Source organism: Oryx dammah, unplaced genomic scaffold (assembly GCF_014754425.2).
Source record: "Oryx dammah isolate SB20612 unplaced genomic scaffold, SCBI_Odam_1.1 HiC_scaffold_9, whole genome shotgun sequence".
Taxonomy (NCBI): domain Eukaryota; kingdom Metazoa; phylum Chordata; class Mammalia; order Artiodactyla; family Bovidae; genus Oryx; species Oryx dammah.
This window is the reverse complement of record NW_024070193.1, coordinates 14,423,719-14,450,567: the sequence shown is the minus strand read 5'-3', so window position 1 is coordinate 14,450,567 and position 26,849 is coordinate 14,423,719. Positions and strand designations below refer to the sequence as shown.

General features: G+C 42.4%; 1 protein-coding gene across 2 annotated transcripts in view; it reads right to left on the bottom strand.

The window, feature by feature from the left end:
- Positions 1 to 26,849, bottom strand: part of CACNA2D3 (calcium voltage-gated channel auxiliary subunit alpha2delta 3) — an 874,546-nt gene that overhangs the window by 49,944 nt on the left and 797,753 nt on the right. For both annotated transcript variants that reach the window (XM_040246536.1, XM_040246537.1), the window contains 4 exons: positions 13,268 to 13,343; positions 10,672 to 10,724; positions 8,936 to 8,991; positions 1,132 to 1,243 (listed from right to left, as the gene is read on the bottom strand). In XM_040246536.1, coding sequence (XP_040102470.1) covers positions 1,132 to 1,243; positions 8,936 to 8,991; positions 10,672 to 10,724; positions 13,268 to 13,343 — 297 coding nt within the window. The remainder of the gene's footprint in view (positions 1 to 1,131; positions 1,244 to 8,935; positions 8,992 to 10,671; positions 10,725 to 13,267; positions 13,344 to 26,849) is intronic.

The following is a 26,849-nucleotide window of genomic DNA, read 5'->3' as shown; positions in this document are numbered from 1 at the left end:
CAAAAACAGTTAGGCTGACTTAAAAGAAGAATAAGAGAAAGAGATTTTTTTCCTCCCACCTATCAAGTCACATTACAAAACTATAATAATTAAAGAGATATGGTGTTGACACATAAGCCATAAAACCTAAAAGGAGAGCTGCACATAGATGGGAACCCAGCCTGTAACACAGGTGTCATAATAAATCTATTGGAAAATAAAAAAATACCAAGTAGAAAGTGCTGGTTAACAGGCCAACTATATGGAAAAGGATGAAATTAGACCTCTAAGTCATGAAACTCACACAAATAAATTCCAGAGGCAGTAAAGTTCTAAGTGTGAAAGGCAATTTTTTAATGTGTTCAGAATAAAAATATATGAGAATATATGTATTGCATCAGGGTAGAGACCAGTTTCTAGAACAAGGCGCAAAATGCACAAATCAAAGAGGAAAATGATAAATTTGACCACATGAAAATAAAAGCAAAGGAAAACTTACATGCATCTAAAGATGTCGATAAAAAGTGAAAAGACAGACCAAGGAATAAGAAGACACAGACAAAGCACAGAAGTGCAAAGAAATCATATCTGAAACACAAAAAGAATGTCCAAGTCAGTAAGAATAGACCCACCACCCAAGAGAGAACTGCTAACAGGAAAGAAGAAGCCAGAGATTCCAAATGATCAATAAAACCAGTGAAAGAGGTCTAACTTCATTAATAATCAGGGACACTCATGTTAAGCCACCAAGAAATAATTCCCAATATGTCAGATTTGGGTGAATCCTGAAGGCTTGGTGCCTTCAATAAAAACATCTGAGAAATTTCCCCCAATTGGTGAAATAAATTGCCAACTGTTAATTGGGATAAAAAACCAATTAGGACTTCTTCCAACCATCTACAAACTGGGCTAAAAATCTCTTATATTCTAGGACGCAGTTTCATACATTTGAATGCTTCCCAAACTCTAAACGATCCCTCTAACAAAGCCAAGTGGTGCTCCTTCCAAGCTGAGGAAAATAGCTCCTCACACAAGAGGGCAGCCATGTTTCCAGCTCTCATCGTAATCCTGGGCATGGCAGCCGCACCAGCCCATCTGGGAAAGGTCTCTACCAAACAGAAAGAGGCAGGGGGTAGGGGGAGGGGCGCTTACTTGGAGCAGTCTTCACAAGCAATGTGCCCTGAGGTTTCCTTGATGGTGCGCTCAGAGACGAACGCTGGATATTCAGTGTCACAAGGCTCCAGGGTCTGTTTCAATTTCTGGGCTGTAGGGATAAGGGGAAAAAAAAGATAAAGAATGCAAGGCACTGGCTTTGTTGTGACTGGCAGCCCACAGTAACTCAGAACGCAGTTCCGCTCCTGCTGCTCTGTGATTTTTCTAGGCACAGCATAATGCATTATTTTCTAATTAGTCAAGTGACTTCATCTGCCAAGCAACTCTATAAGCTATAATTCCTCAAGCAGTTCTGTTGGCGTGATCAACTATCATTTATGCATCTCAAGAATTCTACTTTCTGGTACAACATCACTCACTGGATCTCTGGCCTCAGACTTACGTGACCTTAGCAACAAAAACACACACACACATATACGTCCGAATAAATGTACAAAATATAAGCTACACCATATTATTTAGGGTGAGATAAAGGTCATAACACAATTGCATGGTTTTATTACAGAAACAAAATTGAAATATGGAATAGTAAAATACGTAATGTCTATGAAACACAGCCATGAACCTAATCCTACTATTGTGAAGTTCCTTGTGCAGAAAGATAGTACTAAATAACCCTGGTACATGGGTAAGTACATAGTAGGTACTTGGTAAGGGCTTGGTGGTCTATTAAATAATTTAAACAAGTTATGTCCAGTAGGCAAATTTCAAAACCTAATATTTTAAATTTATAAATTGGGCATGATATAGTTCTTCTATTAAGAGGTTGATGTGAGAACTCACTTAAATAATATATGCTGAGTACTTAGTGCAATACATTTGTTTAAAAAACAAAAATAAAGCCAGTATTCTCATGAAGCCATTAGTTATGATGACAATGATGATAGATATCATTAGCATAGTAGTTAAAGGTAAAGTCAGAGGAGTTTGAAGTGCAAATTCCTGCTTCACTACTTTTAGCTAATCCTCAGTATTCTCATCTGTAAAATGGAGATTCTAGCAGTACAGGTACTCTTCACAAGAGGTTTACTCATGAACATTTTTCCAGTAGAACATTTGCTTATAGATTCCCAAAACTCAAACTTCCTATGAAGTTTCTGACTGATGTTAACATGGATATAAACATATATTTGTAACAATCTCTCCAGGTATATTCCAAATGCAACTGGTTTGGATGTCAGAACCACCGTTAGATGTTTCATAGAATGTCCATCTGGGAGGCTGCCAGCACTAAGAGAGGCATCACAGAGTTACTGAATGCAAAATAACTGTTTGGTAACAGCCAGGTAATTGTTGGGTGATCAGAAAGCTGTGTTTTAAGTGTTTATATCCTTACGTGATTCTTTTATATACTGGCCTTTTTAGTGAGCTTTAATTATTCTGAGGAAATTGATTGGGGGTTTGGAGTTTCAGCATAGTACATTGTAGTTTTTCTTATTTAAAACAAAAGGAAGTAGACTCAATCAGCTTTTTGTACAAATCGTGATTTTAGGAACTGGTCGCTGACATTAAGCGGCGATTCACATCTAACTCCCAGGGTTGTTCTGAGGAATGAATAGACTAATGCATGCATAGCTCTGAACAGAGAGACACACAGCATCTTTTCACATACATTTTTGCTCCTCTCTCCCTGCCTCCATGTTACCACCTACATACCATCCTCATGTTGCTCTACATGCTAACTGCAGAGCAGCTAAGAGCACAAACTCTGGGTGTTGTGAATTCTGCTGCTGCTGTGTGACATTAAGTGGGTTTTTAATTTCTCCACACAGTAATGTTTTCTGCAAAATGGGAAGAACAGAACCAACTCCAAAGGGTCGTTTGAGGATGAAACAGCTTCATCTGTTGAAAGTGGCTGGTACACTGCCAGTGCTACTTAAGTGTACACACTTAGAGCCACCGCCACTTCTACTGTGAATGCTATTTCACTGAGTCCTCAGACTGTCAGCCTTATTAGGCCACCACTGTTTGGCTGGAATGGCAGACAGCTGCCCTCCTGATCCTGACAGTGCTAAGAGTACCATGCTGTAGCCGTCGCGCCTGCAAAGGGCCAAGTTCCAGACACCGCCTGTCCCCGGAGCCTGCGGTGCTAGCTCTCAGGAAGTGTCCTTACATGCTTGCTGAGCAAATGAATAATTCTTTTGAATGGTGTTTTTCAGGCAAATAAAACAGACAAAGGAAATGGGAGATTCTCAGTCCCTAATGGCAAATGGCCTGCCTTGAGTGGAAGGCAAGGGGATTTCAGGTGGCGCAGGTTCAACAGTAACAACACAGAGGCACTTGGCTGGAACATCATTCTCTTCCCATTTCTTTATCAATGTCCTTGATTCTTGTCAGGAAGAAGATTTTGTTTGATGCTAGGCAGTTTTTGCCTTTTTTTTTTTCTTTCATTTGTGCTTTTTCTCTTTTATTTTAGGGAGGCCAAACATGAAGCTCAGAGGAGCTAACTGTAATATGGTAATACACTTTATTTTCAGGGTTATTATTTTTACAATTGATTATACAGCAAACTGGAGAAGGCAATGGCACCTGACTCCAGTACTCTTGCTTGGAAAATCCCATGGACGGAGGAGCCTGGAAGGCTGCAGTCCATGGGGTCGCTGAGGGTAGGACACGACTGAGTGACTTCCCTTTCACTTTTCACTTTCATGCACTGGAGAAGGAAATGGCAACCCACTCCAGTGTTCTTGCCTGGAGAATCCCAGGGATGGGGGAGCCTGGTGGGCTGCTGTCTATAGGGTCACACAGAGTCGGACACGACTGACATGACTTAGCAGCAGCAGCAGCATACAGCTAACAGGACTAACTTTTAATTTGGGAAGCTGCATTTTAATATTTAATTTTCAAAAAGTCAGCTTACTGAAATAAAGATTAAGTAAATAAAAGCATAGATTATAAGTTAATACAGTGCAAGCATGCAGATGGCATATAATGATGGTAACAGCTAAATTTATTAAGAAATTACTATATGCCAGATGTCATTCCACTTTACACATATTTATCTAGTACCACATTACAAAATTTAAACAAATCAAACTATAAGATAGGAGAAAGTGTTCTTTCTGTTTTGTAAATTAGTGAATGGAACAGAGGATGAAGTGAACTGCCTAAATTCATCCAGTGAGTATATGGCAGGGCCAAAATTTGAACTTGGGCTGTCTGGTTCCCACACAAATATATTTAACTGCTGTATGAACTTTGGCCAATGAGAAAAAGGAAGAAAGATCTTTGGGGGGCAGGCTGAGATAGGCAGCACACGTGATTTAAATAACCCTGATAACGGCACCATCTCTAATTGTCTGGGCCCAGTTATAATGGAAAGAGTCCAAATCTCTGAGTGGAGAGACTCATTTGGCTCTGATCCTTTTGGGAGATAAATTCTTATTCCTTTCACAACTCTAGGTCACCCATACTGATGTGGTAATAAGCCCTTGAGTTTATTTGAAGTAACACTATAGATTGGCTGGAAGTTGCTTGGTGCTTTTGGGAAACACATGAATTATCATATAAAACCATGGCCACATTTAATCTAAATAGTATGGTTTATTATGAAGATGTTTCTCAGTCTGGCGTGCTACAGGAAAACATCACATATATTTGCCAGTTGTTACTGTTTATTTATGGAATTTCAAACCAGTAACTAAGGCTGCCAGTCATCTGATGGGTACTGTTTTAACTCTCAGGCATTCAAAACTCATCATCTTACAAAGGTGTTGGTACATAAGGATCATGGAGCTCAGCTAGACTGATTCTTTTTTTTTTTTTTTCCCAGAAGAGAAAACTGAAGTTCAGGAAGTAGACACAGCCTGCCTTGAGCCCCACAGAAAGTGACTTATCATGATCATCATTTACCTAAACAGCAAAACCACCTTTGCAGCCAATAGTCACTAAGCGCCTGCATGTGTGCATGCGTGGGTACGTGCTAAGTGGCTTCAGTCGTGTCCAACAACTCTTTGTGACCCCATGGATGGTAGCCCGCCAGGCTCCCCTGTCCGAGGGATTCTCTAGGAAAGAATGCTAGAGCGGGTTGCCATTTCCTCCTCCAGGGGATCTTCCCAACCCAGGGATCGAACCCACGCCTCTTACATCTCCTGCACTGGCAGGAGGGTTCTTTACCACTAGCGCCACATGGGAAGCCCCACTAAGTGCCTACTACAAGCCAAACACCACACTAGATCCTCTGATGGATTGAATTCTCACCCTCTCACGGTGAGCATGGCCCTGCTGCTATCCTGTTTTACAGATGAAGAGACTAAAACTCAGAGAAATGAAGTTAACTGCTTGCCTGTCACACCATTGTATGTTCTGAAGCCCAAATGCATATGCACGTCCTCGCCACATCCTGGAGCCTTCACTCTTGGCCATCACCCTGTCTGCTTCTCACCCCAATTACACTGGACCTCTCAGGCTGAAGCCGCCAGGACCTATCACTCACTTACAACGAGGCACCCAGGGGAGCATCCACACAATTGGATTTCTTTAATTTTCCCTTAGCAACAAATGTCCCTGATGAGAATAACTGACTTGGGTTCACAGTAATTATGTGCAGACAATCAGGAATGAATAGAGTTGCCATTTGAAAAGCTTTCCTCTTCTTTTGTCTCTGCGAATGCACCCTCATTCATAACCGGGTGCCAGCAAGCTCCATTCTCTTTGTGCAACTTCGCCAAAATGATACCTTTGTGATAATCAAGCAGAAATGGCCTTCCACAGTCCCCTTCATTAAGGAAATGAAGCAGATAAACAGTGTAATTATGGATTCCATTTTTAGCTAAACAAAGATGTATGTCTCAGCTCAGGGTCTTTATCCAGTGAGAGAAGGGTAAATTTAGAATGCAGAAACCTCGCAAGGCAATATTGTTATGGTGCTTGGAACTTTTCCCGGCTTTTACTGGGTCTGAGATTCACATTCACATCTAACAAAGATTCGGATGATAGCAGCTCTGTGGGTGAGAGCATTCACCATCGGAACCAGTTTCTTTATCTATAAAATGGAAAAAGTCATAGCCATGCCCAGCAGAGGGCTGCAGGTCCGAACGAGACAATCAGCCCACGTGAGGCAGCCTGCTCCACACAGGACTCACAGAGGGCCAGCTGCATCTCCCGCCGCCCTCCAGCGGAGGGGGCCGGTCTTGGTTTACGGTTGAGCTTATTTGCTCCTAGCTGCCTTACTTAGGTGCCTCGGAGAGGCTCAACAACACATTCCAGCAGTCCTCACCTCTCAGGTATGTTGAAGGGATCTGAAGAGAACCCCGTGCTGGCACTCTGGAAGGGAAAAAGTACTACCTAAGGGCACAGCACTTGCAGATGATTTAACCATCTGACAAGGTCTTTCTGCAGTCTGTCAACAGAGTGAGACAATTTGGAATTACCTATTAAGAGCTGTTTTAAAAGTTTCTGAGACAGAAAACACAGACCTGAAGCATCATATCATTCCTCTTAGCTAAAATTTTAGCTAAGCTGGAGGAGAAAGAAGGGTGAAGAAAGGTGAGATTTCAGAATGAGAACCTCCACGAGTTTCTGAGTATAGATTGTGCCCCCCTTCATAATTCATCTCTCCTACCCTACACCCCTCAGTCTACGTCATGATTGCTCAATAGTGGCACTACTGACATTCTGAGTCAGATGATTCTTTGTTGTGAGGGGCTGTCCCATGTGTCATAGTGTTTTATGAGCATCTCTGACCTCTACCCACTGGATGCCAGTAGCTCTCTCCCATCCCTAGTTGTGACCAAAAATGTCTCAACATTGCAATGACCCCTGAGAGCCAAAATCACCTCTATGCTGAAAGTTACTGGTCTAAGCAGATATCGTAGTTCACAGAGACTGGCACTCAGAAGTAACTCAACAACGAACTGTCCATGTCAAGGACCAGCACAGGAGTGAGGGCAGATGCCTGTAGCAGCAGGGAAGGGAAGAGTGGGGTTAGTGGCAAAGAAGGTTGGCACTCACTATAAAAGCCTGGTGGGCAGGGTGGGCAGGCCATGTGGATATGAATAGGAAAGAGAGGAATGCCAGAGAGTGAAGCACTGAAGACCACCAGCCTGCTGCCCCAGCACTGAGCACACTCCTAAGAAGGAGCCAGACATTTAAGCTGAAAGAGACACCAGCTCCCCAAACGGGAGCCCCACCTACCACGCATGGTGACTTGCCCTGTGCCACACCTTGCATGTGGGCTTTGCATCATGCATGGTTGAATCCATTGCTCACAGCTGTATCACATCTTATCTCTGTTGACCAGCAAGGAAACCAAAGCTCATAATGACCAAGCAGCTTGTCCAGAACTGCACAGCCAGCAAGTGGCAGAGGAGGGCTGCCTGACTCAGAAGTCAGGTGCTTCATCTCTAAGTGAAACAGGGCTCCAAGCATGACTGGGAAGGACTGAGATCTGTCCCAAGGCACTGGTGTTGCAGAAACAGCAGCCATCTGACCAACTACCATCCACTCGCTTGGCCTCCACTGATCATTTTCCTTCCTTTTCTCTCATTTAATCTCATGTACCTTTTTTTTTCACCCCTTAGAGTAAAAATCTGGACATGCTAGCCAAGTAAGAAAAGTGACTAGAAAAAGATAACAAGTACCCATTAGGTAAGTTCCTTCTCATCTTCCTTTTTCAAACCATCTACAATTTTAAACAAAAGCAGGTTCATGTGATACGTAAAATTTTCTTTGGGGTATCTGAGGGTCTTCTCTTCCTAATTCATATTTTGGTCCCTATTTATTGACTCCCCAGTGGCCTGACTGCTGATCCAAGTTAATTCTACATCCTCCTTCTCCCCAGTCACTGGGGGGTTGGGGGGCATATACAGTTTTGCATATTGTTTTTCTTGCTAAATATTACTAAATTTTATAATTATTTCCTACGGCTTTCAGTGAATGGGCTGTCATTTTTTGGTAACTGTAAGTCTGTCTCCTATTTTCTGTTTCTGTTTTTATATAGATTCATTTGTATTAATTTTAGACTCCACATATAAGTGATGTCATACAGCATTTGTCTTTGTCTGTCTCACTTTACTAAATATATTCTCTAGTTCCATCCATACTGCTGCAAATGGCAATATTTCATTCTTTTTACAAGTCAACATCATTATCACAATTATCATAAATTAATTACAGCTCCCTTTTTGAGGGTTTACTATATTCCAGTCCTACACTCGGTATACACCATGATTTATCTTACCATTAAATACACATAAACAATAAAGATAAATATTATTTATTATTTTCTTTATTTAGCTTACTGTAGGAAAACTGAGCCTTGAAGAGATCAGCTAACTTGACAAAGGCCAACCTCAGAGCCAGAACTTATATCCATATGAATCTAACTCTAAACTCAGGCCTCTAATAGTTTCTACTAATTACTGATCGAATCATTGATGGCTTTTTCAGCTATGAAAATAATATGATCCAATTTATATTTTATGAAAGGTAATAGTAAAAAGGTAATGATTGTTCATTCATTCAGCCTGAGAAAGGTGATGTGTCTGTGACCTTTAGATTTCAGCACTGCCCACTAGCTTCTGAAGAATTCACCTGTGCAGTGTATGACCTCAAAGCCTTAGTTAAGGAAACAGGTCAAAGTGTACATTCAACATGAGCTGTGGAATTTCTGTCAGACTGAACGGCACTGCCCTCAGCACAAAGGATGGTTTTTGCCTACAGAAAGGAGAAATCATCACTTTGTCCTGGGTAGTTCTATGTGAGCACATCCCTGGTGAAAAGTAGCTGGTGAATCCCGGGTTCATCACTCTGAGCAAGGAAAATGAAGACAGCTGCTCCTTACCTTTAGCTGTCATATCTGAGTGCCACCAACTGCAAAGGTTAAATTCCACCAGAAACCTAAGCAGGGAATGGAAAAGCCCAATGTTACTTGGTCACCCACACCCTGAATGGAAGAGTGACATTCTGTGTTATTCAACATCACTCACCTCATTTGAAAGAATAACATCATCTGATATCTGGATATATCAACATAGTTGGTTCAGTTACCACTGAATTTTCACTAGGTTTTGTCTTACTTGTGAAAGACTGTTTTAACACCAATGCCAGCTAAACCCTGAAATCAGGTTCACTTAAAACTCAGGGATTCTTTTGAGAAATATCATGCTTTATAGGGAAAACTTTTTTTCTTGTTATAGTCTGAGTCCACAGTAAAAAGTCCACATTCAAAGGGCTTCTCCTACCTTGGTTCAGAAATACAAACAGAACAGTCTCTACTTAAGACTATGATCTACAGTATAAAGGATGCTTTCAAAATTTACACTGTCACACAAATGTATTTGAGTGTGTGTGTGTATGTGTGTGTGTGTGTGTGTGTGTGTGTGTGTGTGCAGGGCAAGGTGGTGAGGACAATTGGAATAAACTCCTTTCTAGGAAATTATGTCCCAGTGCAACTTCATAAAAATCACAATCTCTCAATTGCTAGTAAAGAATGCCAGTGAAAGTGAAAGTTGCTCAGTCGTGTCTGACTCTTTACAATCCCATGGACTACCCAGTCCATGGAATTCTTCATGGCAGAATACTGGAGTGGGTTGCCATTTCCTTCTCCAGGGGATCTTCCCAACCCAGGGATCAAACCCAGGTCTCCCACATTGTAGACAGATTCTTTACCAGCTGAGCCACCAGGTAAAACCAAATGAAAGGAAATAGATCAAAATCTAGTCATTTCCTTCTCAGGCTCACGGCTGCTATCACTAGCAGCTCACAATGAAAATCCCACTATTCCCTGTATTTTCTGTCTCTTACATACATAAAGAACTTACTCTCCACATGAAGTTATACTTAATATAGGTTACATTAAAGCAATAAATAAGACATTGTCTGTTCATGAAATAACAAGAAATCTGCCTTAAATACACAGAACTGGAAATTTAATGGGGAAAATAAGAATGAGAGTCTGGTGCAGCTTGAATGATCTGGTTTCCATGCTGGTCCATGGAATTTCTTCCTTCTGTGTGACACAGTGTTTCTGTAATGTGTCCAATATCTCATCTGGAAGTCAAGCCTTTCATCTTTGTGCCATTTCAAGTTTGACCTAAGTCACAGATGCATCCAGCAGGACTGTAATTTGACAAGGTAAACAATTAAATCACACCTGAGAAAGCCCCTGACCCATGACTGCACAGGCCCCCTCGCCTGCACATGCCAAGACATCCAAAGCAGCACGGTGGACAGCCCTGGCAATTTGTTCTTCTGACCACAGCCCACCCAGGCTGCATTAAAAACAGCCAGACATTGATGTTAAATTTAACAGTAACCACAATAAATAAATTTGGTTTGTGTACTGCAAGCTGTTAGTCTGCTAAACAGTGACATAAGGGCATAAGCAGTGACCACGATTCACCTATTAAAAGATGATCTTTTGGACTCTACGTTCAATATTTCGAGATGTTCAGTGAATTTATCGCAGAGTGTGAGGAATCATCTAATGTTTATTGGAAGCATGAAGCACAATCTCTCAATTCACTTTAGAACAGAGAAAAGTAATGTTTTTTTAAAAACGCAGCAAATTGTACTTACAAGACAAGTTCTGTCATTATCCATTTTACTGCGGCAAGGAAGGCATTATAAGGCTGCAGAGAAGAATTCGGTTCATTAAAAACAATGTATCACACACAAAATTTGTAGTTTAACCTAAGGCTTTACATAAAGACAATGTTATTCTTCTAGAGAGATTCATATCATGTCAAAAAACAGTGAAGCTCTCCCTTAAAGAAGAAAATGGTTGGATACTATATCCCAAAACTAACATTTTAAAACTTTGAACTCCCCTGTGGTAAGATGTGATTTACAAGTCAAATAAACATGATCTAATACAGGGGTTATCTCTGGAAGGAAAAAGGAAGTTCAGCAAACGATGCTTAAACCTTTACCCTCTGGGGGCTAATATTTCGCAGCCTAATGCTGAGCGGCAGGAATCATATAACTAATTTCAAATGGTAATTCTCAGGGCTGCCTTTTGGAAAGGTGATTCCCTGTTCTCCATCACTGTATGTCATTCATTGAAATAAGCAAAAATTGCACATACTTGATTTTAATGCCGCCCATGAATTATGTAGGATTTAAGCTGCCTTTTCTCACACTCACATATTCAGATGTGAAAAAAAATGATAACCATATAAACATGTGATTTTATCCTTGCAGAAAATCCCCTTCACTCTATAAAAGAAGGCATTGACAGGCTAATCTTTATTTCAGAATATTTTAATTAAAAAAAGCAGTGGGATTGTTTACCCTGTGATATTTCCTATGTGGATAATTCAATTTCCTGAATTCTGGAAAATACCAGGTCTCCCCCTCAGTCAGTTCTTTGTACCTAGGTATGCCAGATATGCGAGTGGTGGGTGGACTTGAGAGACAGGCAATGACATTGGCAAAGCCCGGGCCCCAAGCTGCAGGTCCAGAAAAGCCTCAGAACCTTTTGTGGTTTCCTTTAGGTAGCAGGGAAATGAAATGCCTAATCCTGATCTCTGATGTGATGGCTGCTTAATCCTACCTTCAAAGCATTTTGCTGATAAGGACTAGGACTAGGAATGGGAGGATTATCTAGTTTCAAATAAAACAAGAACAAATTTATATACCCCTGAACATTTTAAAAAACATCCCTATTCAAGCCAATAAGCAAATGCACAGAACAACAGCGCGCGGGGGTCACTCCCAGCCCACCCAGATGGCAGACTGAATCTCTGGCTCTGACTGAATGTGTCTCCATCACACCCTGAATCACAGGGCTTCCAGGATTAGGGTCATCTAAGGATGGGAATTATTAACTATTTCCTAAAACCAAATGCAGCCATGCAGTCCTGTGGTTCTGCCATTACACTTCTTACGGCTTGAAAAATAACCATCTCTCTTTCAGACCATAGGATAGTTCTGGGTCTTTGTACCCACTGGGATGGGTAGTGACATTTCAGTGTGGGAGGAGAGAATGAATAAAGGGATTAAGGAAGTTTTGGAAGTGAGGAAGCGGAGGCACAGGGGCAGGATACTCAAGGATTCTCTGTCAGATGCTGGCTCAATGCAGGGTAAACAAAGGGATTATATAAATACGGGATTAAAATTTTAAATGCACATTAACATTCAGAAGGGCAAAGCCATTGAGCTTTTAAGCCTAATGATAAAAACATATCTTGGGAACATTTTAAGTCTGGAAATACTTATGCTAAGGTTAGGGAAACTGGGTTAGGAAATATGTGTTGATTCTCATTCTAAAAAGTGGTATTTTTCAAATCGTCCCATTTTTAGTTCCAAGTTGCTTCTCAGAAATGTCCCAGCTCGAATCATTTCTTGCTCCTTTAGTCTATGAGAACCGTGTTAAATATTTGGTTTTTAAATAATCCCCTTGCAAGATCTTACATCTGCAAATGAGAAGGTGTGTATTTATATTTTAAAACCAAAATGGTTCTTAAATTTTGTGTTTCAAACCAAATTTTAGGTTGATTTTTGGAATTTACAAAATGATAACATGTAAGGGTTATACTTATACCTATATGCCAGACTATGTAGAAGTATCTATGTCTGCTTTTTCTGTGTTTTCAAGTTATTGGTGGCCAAACTTACATTGCTTGCACATTGTAAATTATATTTTTAAACCAAGGGTAAATTTTGAGTTAATTCCTGGTGATCTGAAAGCCAGTTCCTAATGATACAAAGTTATGTTGATGGATCCTCAACTGTGACACCATGGATGGATCAGCTCCAGGGAAAATAATGCTAAAAGCAGCAGCACAATTAGAGTGGAGAATCTGATCAAAATGTGGATTTGTTCACAGACTAGCAGCTCTATTATAACCAAAAAGAAGGCTTCTATTGAACCAAACCAAAGTCTCTTTTATTTGAGAATGAGAGAATAGGCAAAACTTCTCCCCTTTTCTACCCATGAAAGGGGGGTTGCTGCATTAATCCATCAAAGACTTTAGGTCTGCTTGTCATTCCGGAACTCACTGGATTTGGATTTAACAGAAATTACTTTTCTTAATCAATGAAATCAGGAAACATTTAAATATTCATTATTTTGAAACAGATAAACTTGATGGGTCCAAGGAAAACTATATGCACACACACAGAGACAGGAAAAAACACACAGCTGTCTTCTGAGTGACTGCACTGTACTTACATCCAGAAGACCATGGGCGCCGTCGCTGCTCTCCTTGTTGGCCCTGCACATGGCCTGATAGTCATAAAGGGTAATTCTATAGAAGAGAAGGGAAAGGAGCTTCACTAAGTGGGAAAACATGAGAACCACATGGTGCTGTGGACCAACCAGCAGGGGAACAGTCACTAACCACCCCAGTGCAACAGAGACAAACACAAATCAAGGCAGGCCTGACAAGGGTGTTGCTGCCCAGATGGCCCAGTGGTAAAGAATCCACCTGCCAATACGGGAGATGTGGGTTTGATCCCTGGGTTGGTAAGATCCCTTGGAGAAGGAAATGACAACCCACCCCAGTATTCTTGCCTGGAGAACCTCATGGAAAGAGGAGCCTGGGTGGGGGGCAGCTACAGTCTATGGGGTCACAAAAGAGTAGGACATGACTTAGTGACTAAACAACAACAACAAGAGTGACAAGCATGGGACACAGCAGAGTCCAGGACTACAGACACAGTCATGTCACACTTGGGACTTAAAGAACCAAGAGAACAAAGGCTATCAGTGGGATGGAAAAGGGGGAGCAGAACCCCCCTCCCCAAAAAGCATGATAAAATAGGTATTTTGGCTTGAACAAGGATGACTTGCATGGACAAGGATACTCCAAAGGAATACGCTGTTTTAAACTGAATCCTGGGCCTCTGCTGAAACCCACATTGACTGTCTCCAAGGTTGAGAAGTGCTGGGAAGGGTCACTTTGGGTTAAGAAATGGCAGGATCCACTGTCTCTTTTAGGCGCTAAGAAATAGGCTCAGACCAAGAGAAGGCCAGCTCCTTGACTGTTTGTTGAAAACCAGCTGACTCCTTGGTTAGAACCCCGCCCCCCTTTCATTACCACCACCATAGTAGTGAGTACACCCTTTTGAAAACAGTGCAGTTTATGAAACAAGAAAATGGATGTTTTTTTCTACCTCGGTGGTAAAAATATAGCTCTTATTTCAGTTATGACCTTTATTCAGCTGCAACGATATTTTACTTTCAATTTTTTTCCAGACATTTTAGTTTCTTATTAACACCTTTACAAAAAGAATGGCAATTTCCCAGTAGCCACTTAAGAGCTTTAAGATGGAGCAAATACTTTATCCCACACATGTATTTCATCCCTCTCCCCAGTTCCTCTTCCCACTATTCCTGGCATCCCAAAGGAGAGACACTTAAAGTCCAACCTGAGTTATGTAACAGTTGGAGATGACACGTTAACACTGTACTACATGAACTTCTAAATGACTGGAAGGAATTCTCCCTCCAGGAATCCCTTTCTGAAATCATGCAGTGCTTAATGTGAAGCATACTTAATGTTGGGCTGGAAACATATGCTAGAATAAAAGTTCCATACTACAGTACTGGGGTTGGATCTGTTTCACACCTAGCACAGCACCCAGCATGGAGAAGGTATTAATATTCTGACTTAAAAGGTAGAATGCATGAATGATCATCTGATTGCCTGAATCTTGAATATTCGATGATGCAACTGAGATTGAAGAGATCAACTGCAAAATGTGATGTGAAACCTTCTTCCTTTAGAAATAAATTAGAGAGATTACACACGCAGATTAACCAAAGAGCACCTATGCGCACCCAGAAGAAAATTGGCCACTCTGACCACAGTGAGATGGAAACCAGTTCCTGATGAGCACCACACAGGCATCCATAGGCGGCAGAGCCAAAGTGGGTACCTGGCAAGTCCTCCAAAGCCCCTTCCTCTTCAGGACATTTTTAGTCTTGCTGACTGTCCTCTGACTTTTTCCCTCTCAGCAGATGCAAGCAGAACCAGTGTATACTGAGAAAGAAATGAAGCCTATGAACCATCCAAGCATCTGGCTTGGGGAACTCCCTGAATAAACTTCTCACAGAAACACTCATCACTAATATAGCCCTGACACTAATTCAGCCACAGAATAAACCATAGGCCACAATGCTGCTGTTGCTGCTGCTAAGTCGCTTCAGTCGTGTCCGACTCTGTGTGACCCCGTAGATGGCAGCCCATCAGGCTCCCCTGTCCCTGGGATTCTCCAGGCAAGAACACTGGAGTGGGTTGCCATTTCCTTCTCCAATGCATGAAAGTGAAAAGTGAAAGTGAAGTCGCTCAGTCGTGTCCGACTCCTAGCAACCCCACAGACTGCAGCCTACCAGGCTCCTCCGTCCATGGGATTTGCCAGGCAAGAGTACTGGAGTGGGTTGTCATTGCCTTCTCCGATAGGCCACAATGGACAACGCTAATTGGCCCCTGACTGGCCCACCACGCCAGTCTGCATCCTCAACAGGGGATTTCTGCAGGTGCCCCTGGAAGGGTTTTCTAGGATTTCACCAGAACTATTGTGGGCTGCGATTCATGGGGTCGAAAGAGTCAGACACGACTGAGTGACTGAACTGAACTGATTATTAGCTTTATCCTTTGCCTACTACCCAACTCTGTCTCTGCAGCTGGACTCTGGATCAGAGCTGGTGAAAGGCAGCATGGGTTGAGTGGAACATGGCTGTGCTTGGTGTCTTATAGACATGGATGAAGTATGGCCTTGGCTTAAAAGGTCAGTTCTGCCATTTATCCAGGGTGCAATCATAGCAGGTTGCTCACCTTCTACTGAGGCTTCATTTTTTCACTTATAAATAAACTTCCAGAGATGTTCCAAGTTTAAATAATCGGGCATGTGGAAGGATACTGAAATACACTATGCATCATGCTAGTCTCATTATGAGTCTTACAACAGAAAGCCTGATTTTGTTCTTTGCTGGATCTTGGACTCTTAAAGCTACACTATTCCCAGAGTCCCAAGTGACTGGTAGTGTAACTTAATGATTAACAATATACCTTTGAAGCCAGTGACCTAAGCTCAAATCATAACTCATCTACATATTACAATGCTGTTTTTCTGTAACCCTCATTATGCCTCAGTTTTCTCATCTGTAAAATAGTGAGAGCAATGGCTTCCTTATAGGGCGGTCATTTAAATGAGGTTATACACATGTACTGCCTTTAGCACAGTGCCTAGTACAGAGGAGGCATTCAGCAGAAGGCAGGGCTGCAGCTGCTGTTGTAATTTATTAGTCTGGTTTTCATTGCCATTATTAATTAATGGGGGTGGTGTTAAACGCATTGGGAATTGACTCAGGCTTCATCCAGCTGGCTGGATAGGCCTCCTGGTTTTCTTAGCTCATTGGCATGTATGATGCAGTGTAAAATTCACACTTGTTACTGCAGTAACAGACACCTTCAGAAGCCATGCTGGGGTTATCAAGGGATCATATGGCAGCTTCTGTCCATGAGTTTTATAGCTGAAGACCAGGGTAACAATAGCTGCTGTTTACTGAAGTCTATTTAGCAACTGTCAGCAAGGTACTCTTCTAAGGATGTCCCTGTGAGAGTCTAATCATCCCCATTTCACAGAGGGGCAAACCAAGTCTCGGCCAGACTAAAAATGTGCCCAAGGTCACATACCTAACAGGTCCAGAGCCAGAATTATATGGGGGCCACACTGAATCCACCTCTCTCTGCCTTCCGCTCAGCAGCAGGTTCTGACAGGTGCTAGGAAATGCTTAGAATTCAGCTCTGTGCCCCACCCCAGAGTCTTACTGGAATGTCACAGGAAAAGCTACCCAAGATAAAGTCTCATAATCAATATCCAGAATCAACTTTCAACCCAAGTTGAGGGGCTGTTATGGGGTCACCAGGCCAGGCTGGATCAACTGCCCAGGCTAGTGAGACCCCTTTTCCCTGGTAACTGCCCTGTCAGACAGATGGCTGGAAGCTCAGGACTCTACTGGAATCATTTTCAAAGGCTCCAGTTTACAAGTTGGGGTCAAACTCAACTCCTCTGGGGGCAGCCTCTGAGTCAGGGTCCCTGCCTTTCATTTCATAAGGAAGCTTTCCTGATCTGATTGCCATGGAGGAGGTTACAAAACAAACCTGCTCTGTCTTCTCCACACTTAAAAGACAGCTTTAACTAGATGTTGCAGAGTGACTTCCAGATTGTTGCCCTTTCTGAAGTGATTTTGTTACTGTTTTAAATAACTCCCATTTTGTGGCTACCTGTATCCTGTTCGGCTGATTATAGTTAAAGAAAGTGATAACTGCCTGCTTTCATTTGGCTCTAAAATAAGCCCTGAGCATCCTGCCCAGCCCAAGATTGGTGCTGCACTGCTGCACTCAGCAGCAGGGGTTTATTCTTATTACAGATAACATGCCTTAATCTCCATGACATCACCACCAGGCCACGGCAACCGCGGGCTGCTGGGGAGACCTTATCATTAGCATCTCTGTGCTCCCCAGATGGGTCTCTTTGAAACTTTGGCGGAAGGCAGATACAGTCTCTGAGGAAGAAACTCAAAGCAATGCAAACCAAGCATGGGCAACCCTATGTGTCCTGTACTGGGTGCCCGGCTCATGATATTAGGATTTACTTAAAGCTGTTTTCCTGATTCTGCTCTTTTCCAACCAGACAAAAATTATGACCAAGAACAAGATTCTCCTAAAAAAAACAAGGTTGAATTTCAAAGACGTGAGTGCAGCTAATTCAAGGTCGTTACTAATGGTGGGCACAGCATTTATTAAACACCTACTATGTGACCGTGAGGTCAGGTACTTTACCTGCAATGACTCTAACTCACTTTGGCTAAAAATCTGCCCCCAAACCAGTCTTGAAACAGCTTAATGTTTGCAAATATGGCCCTAAAACCATAAAGACCCACTGAGGGTCATATTTAAGCAATTTTCAATCAAAAAGTAGGAGAAGCAAAGTGACTCACTAGGGCAGCATGCAAAAAATATGTATTCTTTGTTGGGCTACAAAATGTGTTCTCTGGAGCAGTTTTCAACTTCCAAGTGTCAGGGGCATGGAGCAGGAACATAGGAAATTCTAAACAAAGGGATTGTCACCATGGGAAGCCTTACTCTTTCTTACACCTTAACAGCCAGGAGAGTGGAAAGCTCCATCTGTTGATCTGAATGCTAACAGGAGATTCAAAAGGAGCTTTTCCTTCTCTCCTTCCTGCCTAGGTGGCCAACTCATCCCATAGCCTCTTCTTACAGAGACTGTACGATTCTTTAAGATCAACAGAGCACAGCTAACACAGCAGAGGTGGTGAGTTGAAGCTGCCTTTGAACCCTCTGATGGAAAAATCACTAAAATCTACCAAGTTAATGAGCACCCATCATTAGAAGAGAATAAGTGCCACAAGGCTGCACCAGCCAGAAGCCCAGTGCACCAGGTATCAGGGCCCCTCGAGCCCTGAGGGTGAGCCTCACTCTTTTATAGATTAAGCAGAGGGTTGATCAGCCTCAAGTGCTTTTCATCAACTGGTGCTGAGACTATAAAAAGAAACAAAGTCAGACACTGGTCACAGCAGCATCTCACCCAGGTAATAAAAGCAGTAACAATAAGAAATAATCAATTACTTTGCGCCATCCAAGTGTTATCTTGGATGTTGGGGCATGCAGAGGAAACACCCTCAAGAGGTGAAGTCCCCGTGGCTCTCTGGGAAGCAGCCACACCTGCTTCAATCCTGGGGCACAGGGTTGCCCTGTGCCTAGTAGGTCCACCTAGCCAGTTGCTTCTTTGCTCATTCAACTGGCCCATGAAAATTAGCCTTCCTTGAAATTGAAGGGGGAAAACACAATCATGATTAATCTCATGTGGAAAAGGTAAAATTTCTTTTGTTTCTTTGAGTAAGAAATAGAAGGAAATAGTTGAATTCTGCGTGTGGAATGAGTAAAGCCAAGCCCGTCTGAGGCAGGAAACCTGGATGCTAGAGGAGCACCCTTGGGCCCAGCCAGGTTTCTGGGGCTCTGTGCACATCTCCCAGCAAGGGCACCACGGTAATGCCTGGGCTGTTCTTGGCATGCCGTGGGGCACGTGACTGAGGCTCAGGATGTCAAAACCTAAGGGTCAAACCCAACACGTGTTACTGAGTGCTCCTGCTTTCATTGCCTGGGGTCAGACACCATGGACAGACATGCTACATGGTGGCTATGACCACGTGTGTTTAGGACTGCACTGGGCATGTGGGATATGGAGAAAACTAGGAGTCAGGAATACAGCTTCATCTCTGGAAGGGCTTCAAAGTGAATATCACAGGAAGTAGGATTCAATATTTAGAGGACGTCTGTACTCTTTAACCCTTTGATCTTTTGGAACTTCCTATTATTTCTAGTACAACCAACTAACCAATACATTGGACTCCAACTCTGAAAGACTTCTTTTACTTTCTCTTGAAACAAAACAAGCATGAAGATGAACAAATATCTTTCCAGAAAATACTTTAGTTTTCTCCAACTATGGGAAAAGATGAGTGGTGACTAGAAAAACATGGCCTGGAATTTCAGAGATAAGAGTTCAAATTCCATCTCCCAACTCATAACTGTGAGCTGATGGTGGCTCAGATCATGAACTCATTGCAAAATTCAGACTTAGATTGAAGACAATATGGAAAATCACTAGAACATTCAGTTATGAATTAAATCAAATCCCTTACAATTATACAGTAGAAGTGACAAATAGATTCAAAGGATTAGAGCTAACAGAGTGCATGAAGAACTATGGACAAAGGTTTATGACACTACAAAGGAGGCAGTGATCAAAACCATCTCTAAGAAGAAGAAATGCAAAAGGCAAAATGGTTGTCTGATGAGGCCTTACAAATAGCTGAGAAGAGAAGCGAAAGGCAAAGGAGAAAAGGAAAGATATATCCATCTGCATTCAGAGTTCCAAAGAATAGCAAGAGGAGATAAGAAAGTCTTCCAGAGTGAATAAAGTGAAGAAATAGAGGAAAACAATAGAATGGGAAACACTAGCGATATCTTCAAGAAAAGTAGAGATACCAAGAGAACATTTCATGCAAAGATGGGCACAATAAAGGACAAAAATGGCATGGACATAACAGAAGCAGAATATATTAAGAAGAGGTTGCAAGAATACACAGAAGGACTATACAAAAAAGATCTTCATGACCCAGATGACCACAATGGTGTGATCACTCACCTAGAGTCAGACATCTTGGAGTGTTGAAGTCAAGTGGGCCTTAGGAAGCATCACTACGAACAAAGCTAGTGGAGGTGATGAAATTCCAGCTGAGCTATTTCAAATCCTAAAATATGATGCTGTGAAAGTGCTGCACTCAATATGTCAGCAAATTTGGAAGACTCAGCAGTGGCCACTGGACTGGAAAAGGTCAGTTTTCAGCCCAATCCCAAAGAAAAGCAATGCCAAAGAATGTTCAAACTATTGCACAATTGTACTCATCTCACATGCTAGCAAAGTAATACTCAAAATTCTCCAAGTGAGGCTTCAATAGTACAACTGAGAACTTTCAGATGTTCAAGCTGGATTTAGAAAAGGCAGAGGAAACAGTGACCGAACTGCTAACATCCATTGGATCATAGAAAAGCAAGAGAATTCCAGGAAAGCATCTACTTCTGCTTTATTAACTACGCTGAAGCCTTTGACTGTTTGGATCACAACAAGCTGTGGAAAATTCTTCAAGAGATAGGGATACCAGACCACCTGACCTGCCTCCTGAGAAATCTGTAGGCAGGTCAAGAAGCAACAGTTAGAACCGGACATGGAAAAACAGACTGGTTCCAAATTGGGAAAGGAGTATGTCAAGGCTGTATACTGTCACCCTGCTTATTCATAATTTATATGCAGAGTACATCATGTGAAATGCTGGGCTAGATGAAGTACAGGCTGGAATCAAGATTGCTGGGAGAAATATCAATAACCTCAGATATGCAGATGACACCACCCTTATGATAGAAGAAGAAGAGGAACTAAAGAGTCTCTTGATGAAGGTGAAAGAGAAGAGTAAAAAGCTGGCTTAAAGCTCAACATTCAAAAAACAAAGATCATAGCATCCAGTTCCATCACTTCATAGCAAACAGATGGGGAAACGAAAGAAACAGTGGCAGACTTTATCTTCTTGGCTCCAAAATCACTGCAGATGGTGACTGCAGCCATGAAATTAAGACGCTTGTTCTTTGGAAGAAAAGCTATGACCAACCTAGACAGCATATTAAAAAGTAGAGACATTACTTTGCCAACAAAGGCCCATACAGTCAAAGCTATGGTTTTTCCAGTAGTTATGTATGGATGTGAGAGTTGGACCATAAAGAAGGCTGAATACTGAAGAACTAATGCTTTTGAACTGTGGTGTTGGAGAAGACTCTTGAGAGTCTCTTGGACTGCAAGGAAATCAGTCCTGAATATTCATTGGAAGGACTGATACTGAGGCTGAAGCTCTAATCCTTTGGCCACCTGATGTGAAGAGCTGACTCATTAGAAAAGATCCTGATATCAGCTGGGAAAGATTGAAGGCAGGACGAAAGATTGAACGGGACGAAAGAGGACAAGATTGTTGGATGGCGTCACTGACTCAATGGACACGAGTTTGAGCAAGCTCCAAGAGATGGTGAAGGACAGGAAAGCCTGGTGTGCTACAGTCCATGGGATCGCCAAGAGTGGGACATGACTGAGTGACTTAACAATGACAACAACTCACTACTGTGGGTGAACTTGAACAAATTACTAAAATACTTAAAGCCTCCACGTCCAGTTCCTCTTTTGTCAAATGACAATAGCTATTCCATGAATCTATCATGAGGCTTAATTAAGGTCATGCATGTAAACTATTTGGAATGCCTTGCCTGTATAGTTGACCCTTGAACCATATAAGGGCTGGGAAGCTGATCTTCTCTGCAGTTGAAAATCTGAGTACAGCTTGCCCTGTGTATACACAGTTTCTCCATAACCACAGTTCCATATCCATGGATTCAACCAACCACAGACTGTGTAGTACTTAACACTGACTATTAAAAAAAAATCCATGTATAAGCAGACCTGCACAGTTCAAACCCGTGTTGTTCAAGGGCCAAATGCAGTTAGTACTCAATAAATGAGACAGGCTGCTGTTAGGGTGAAGATGAGTGGCTACTGTAATTGTTGTAACTGGGGATCCTCAAGCAGCAGCTTTAGGATTTTCAAGAGCAGTTCATCGGAATCTCCATGGCTCTGCATTCCAGAAGATTTGGCCCAGAAACACACTTGTCTAAGCCAATGTGACTTCTTGTTCCCTTCAACGCCACCTCTGACAAACCACTTCTGTGGACATGGTCAGGTCAACAGGAAGCCAAGAAGCCATTGCATTCCTTACATGAGCTGTTGAGTATCAAGACATCGGTGGGGCAGTCGGCGCTAGGGAGCAGGCATCCAAACATAACAGACTTCTCCTCTAACACTCTCTGCATTCCGGGGCCAGGGCATTTGCTGAAATGTAATGTGGTCACCAAAGACAAGGAAAGTGCCAGTCACCCACCATGGAGCCCAGTGGAGTTTCATCATATGGAGACAGGGGTAGAAACAGTACAAGTCTTCAATCTACCTGGTGAATCACCTTTTTAGAAAGGCAATTTAGAAAAAGCCACCAGAATGAATTCTATACAAGCCAACTATGTTAATGAATGTGTGTGTGTGGTGGCAGGGGCCGGGGCGAGGTGAAGAGGACATTCGCCGGGCTCTACAGGGAAAAGGTAAACATGGTCTTGGAAGGGTGAAGTCTCAGGCGTGCTGCACCGCACACATGAAACAAACAAACAGAAAACAGAACAAAACAGAAGAGACACAACCAAGAGACTCTCAGTAGACTCAGTAGCTCCCAAGGCGAAAACAAACTACTAGTGCTGCATGCTCAGTCACTTCAGTCGTGTCTGACTCTTTGCAACCCCATGGACTGTAGCCCACCAGGCTCCTCTGTCCGTGGGATTCTCCAGGCAGGAACACTGCAGTGGGTTGCCATGCCCTCCTGCAGGGGGTCTTCCCCACCCAGGGAACCTGTGTCTTCTGTCTCCTGCACTGGTAGGCAGGTTCTCTACCATTAGAGCCACCTTCATTTCTCTGCAAGCCAAGGGCCAGGTGTGCCCACTGGTCTTCCCTTTCTCGAGCTTCCTCTAATACACAGAGAACAAAGGAAGACCCTTTGGCAGAAACCACAGGATCTTTGGTACAAGCATGCGTTATTCCATTTAACTCTCACTGCAGGTATAAAAATCATTCTTTTGATTTCATTTTGCTGTAAAAAAAAAAAAAAAGCCAAAATTACAGAGCTAAAGTTGCCAAGCATCAGAAAGCTTCAAAGTAGGCAGCACCTAGACTCGAACCCTGGTGCACTACACTCAGTATTTCTTGACCCTGACAGTACCTGCAAACCGCATGGATGCTCCATCCCCAGACTAGTTTAATACGAATCTCGTGGGGGCGCAGCTGGAGCAGAGGTGTGTTCTCAAAGCTCTCCAGGGATGGTGGTGGAGTTCACGCCCACAGACCCACCCCCAGTGCTGTGCTGTGGAGGCCACTGATGTGTAGTGACTACTTTGGGAGTGGGGGGTTATTAGTGATTTTAAAATGGAGAGGAGAAAATTAGAAGAAAAAAAAAATTTCAGACATCTGGAGATCTTATCCGACAGCTAATCTTTTACCTCCTTTGTGTAGTAGCTTTGCAATTAGCAAAGCATTTTTACTTCTCTTATTTTAATTGAGTCTCACAAAAGTCCCATCTCACTGAAATTCCTATTTTGCTGACGAATAAACTGAGGCTCAGAAAGTCTGAGGAATCTGTCCAAGTTCACACAGTGGCCATCCTGAGGCTCAAACTGAAGTCTTCATGGTTCAAGTCCCCTGTACCAAAGAAACCGTATCAGAAACCTGGACTCTCCTATGATCGGCTATATATATATTTTTCTTACTTTCCCCTAGATATTTGACATTGAGTTTGCATCACTGGGGGCAAGAAGGTGTGGGGAAATAAATGAATTCTAATAAGAATATTTTGAAAGCAGATATTCTTTCAGTAGTTTTGAAAAGGGCAATGTCACTGCCATGGAGTATGGCTTCTGAGAAATATGAATACAAGCTCTTACTGGACATGAACTTGAGTTAAAAGAAAGCAGCTAAAATGAAAAGCCCTAAATGCATCAGGGCTACTTAGGGAGTTCATTTACTTTCCCTGATAAGAATAAAGAAATATTTCAAGTTCTCTGTTTGAAACACAAAAAGCTGACCAGGAATATGGTATCTTATGAGAAAATATGTGAAGCCTGGGAACACGACTTGGTTTAATGATTTATCAACTTCAGTTAAAAGAAATCTGGGTGATCTTATCATTCGGCTGGCCTCCCTTCCTGAAAGTTCTGCTCACCCAGATAAGTTACTGCTGAGCCAACATCCTCCTTGGCTATGCTTCACTTTGTCTCAGACAGAACTGAAGGAAGCTCCATGTACTACTGTACATGTAGCAGTACAATGCTACTGTATATAGAACCAGGTAAAAAGCAGAGGCTAGAAAATTCTCCTGGTGCTTGCTTAGACTGCAGGATGTTTGCATCCAGTTCTCTTATCACTCTGTTATATGGAGACAAGTTCTTAACCTTTCCAAGCTCCACTTTATATATATATATATATATATATATATGTACAGATATATGAAGGGAATGGCAACCAACTCCAGTATTCTCGTCTGGAGAATTCTGTGGACAGAGAAACCTGGTAGACCACAGTCCATGGGGTCGAAAAGAGTCAGACATGACCGAGCAACTGACACACACACACGCATACACAGATTGGTCCAGCTTCCTGGGCATGTGGCCTGTGTAACCGCACAGAACCCCACCACTTAAAAGGGCTGCATGCTTTGCTTACTGCTCTGCTCTTGCTGTTGTGAAATTCCCAGTGATTTTTGAGCCAAGTCCCCCATTTTCCTTTTGCAATCGACACTGCAGATTAGGCACTGGTCCTGTTTATACCTGTCTCTTGAGTTGCTGGAAAGGACTGCAAGAGCTAAGATCTGTTTGCAACCGAGGCCTGGTATGTGGTGGTGCTCCTGGAAGATAGCTACTGCTACCTGCATTATTCTCATATTGCTGAGGCCATGTATGTTATCTGGCCCTGAGCACTATGTTTTCTATAAGCTGGATAGATAGAGTCGAATCGAAGACTCAGCCTAAGCAACCGAGAGAGACCACTATCCCTCTTAGATTGCTTGCACGTGAAAGTGAAGAACGTTCTCAAAGCTCCCTTAAGTTGGTAATTCGTTTGCACACATCAGTGACTTCTTTTCCTCCCACATGGCACTGCAGACCACAAGCAGATGCGCTTTCCCTCTGATGGCACCACTAAGTAGACTAGCCATCAAGACACCTGGTAAGTGGCCAAGCAACCGAAGAAAGAGTCCATGCCAAGTAGGCAAGCATCATCTTGCTTTAGAGAGAGAGGCAGTGACTATGGGTCAGTGGGGAGAGAGAAAAGGAAGCTGATAAAGGGAGATGGCATTCATTCTTCACTTTGAGCTCTGCTGTTCTGAAGAAGATGGTTTGCAGGGCTCTTGGGTATGAAAGGAGTTTCTTTAAGACTGGGTATGAGTAGACCAAATGAAGAAACTTTGTGCCAGGGTGCACTGTCCAAGATGCTGAGATGGCAGGTCAACTAGGTGAATGGACCTTGACCTTTACCAGGGCTCAGCCATGTCACCAAAGCAACTCAGCCTCCATGAACCCTGTGTTCGGGAGTGGGGTGCAGTTAAATATGGTGCCTGACATCACACCATTATTTTCAGCTACATCTTTTCAGGGCTTCTGAAATACAGACTTTTTCTGATAAAAAGGACTGTCAACCTTACTCTCTGAGTAAGCATGCTGGAAAAGGCAAGGGCATGAATGTTTGAGTTCCAAAAGGATGGCAGTACCCCAATACTGGATGGAGACCCCATTGCCAGGTGTCATGGAAAGCCTGTTGTGAAATACGTGAATTAAAAAAAAATTCATCTGGTGCAAGGTAAAAAGGAAAATCAAAGATCCACAGCAACAAAAATCCTAGCAGCAGCTAGCAATTATGGAGCCTTTAATATATGCCAGGCACTGTGTCAGAACTTTATGTTTATTATTATCTCCTTAACTCTGACAGAAACCTTTGCAAGTAATTATTATTAGCATCTTCATTTTTCACGTAAGGAAACCAAAGCATGGGGTGGTAACATGACTAACTCTGAGCCATGCAGCTAGAAAATGTCAAGAGCCTGGATTTGAACCCAATCCATCTGACTTCAAATCTCAAACTCTAATTTCTGTCCTGGCCTCATGAGGGGGCTTTCAAAGAGGCCTAGGAGGTTTGTCAGGTAATTCCTGGATGACAGAACTTGCTGTTAAAATCGAAGAGAGAGTCCCAGCCTTCCCCTTTTCTCAGATGTTAGCCACTTTTGTAGAAGAAAGCTCTAAATTCAAGTCATTCATACTTCACCCACAGTAATGAGAAATCTAGGAACTTAAAATACTGCTTCAACCTTTCCTCTCTCCCACCAAACTGTTTGAAAGGAATATCCAAGAGGGAAGAGGGGGAAAAAAAGTAATTTTGCTAAAAAAAAAAAAAAGTTGAAAAATATGCTTTCAAATGAGAAACACGTGTGTGATTATTCTCCCTCTTTTGTCTCTCCCTACCCCCACCAAGTTGAAAACAAGCTAACGCAACACAAATGTACACATCCATGTAAAGACACAAGAAGCCAGGGGCGCCTC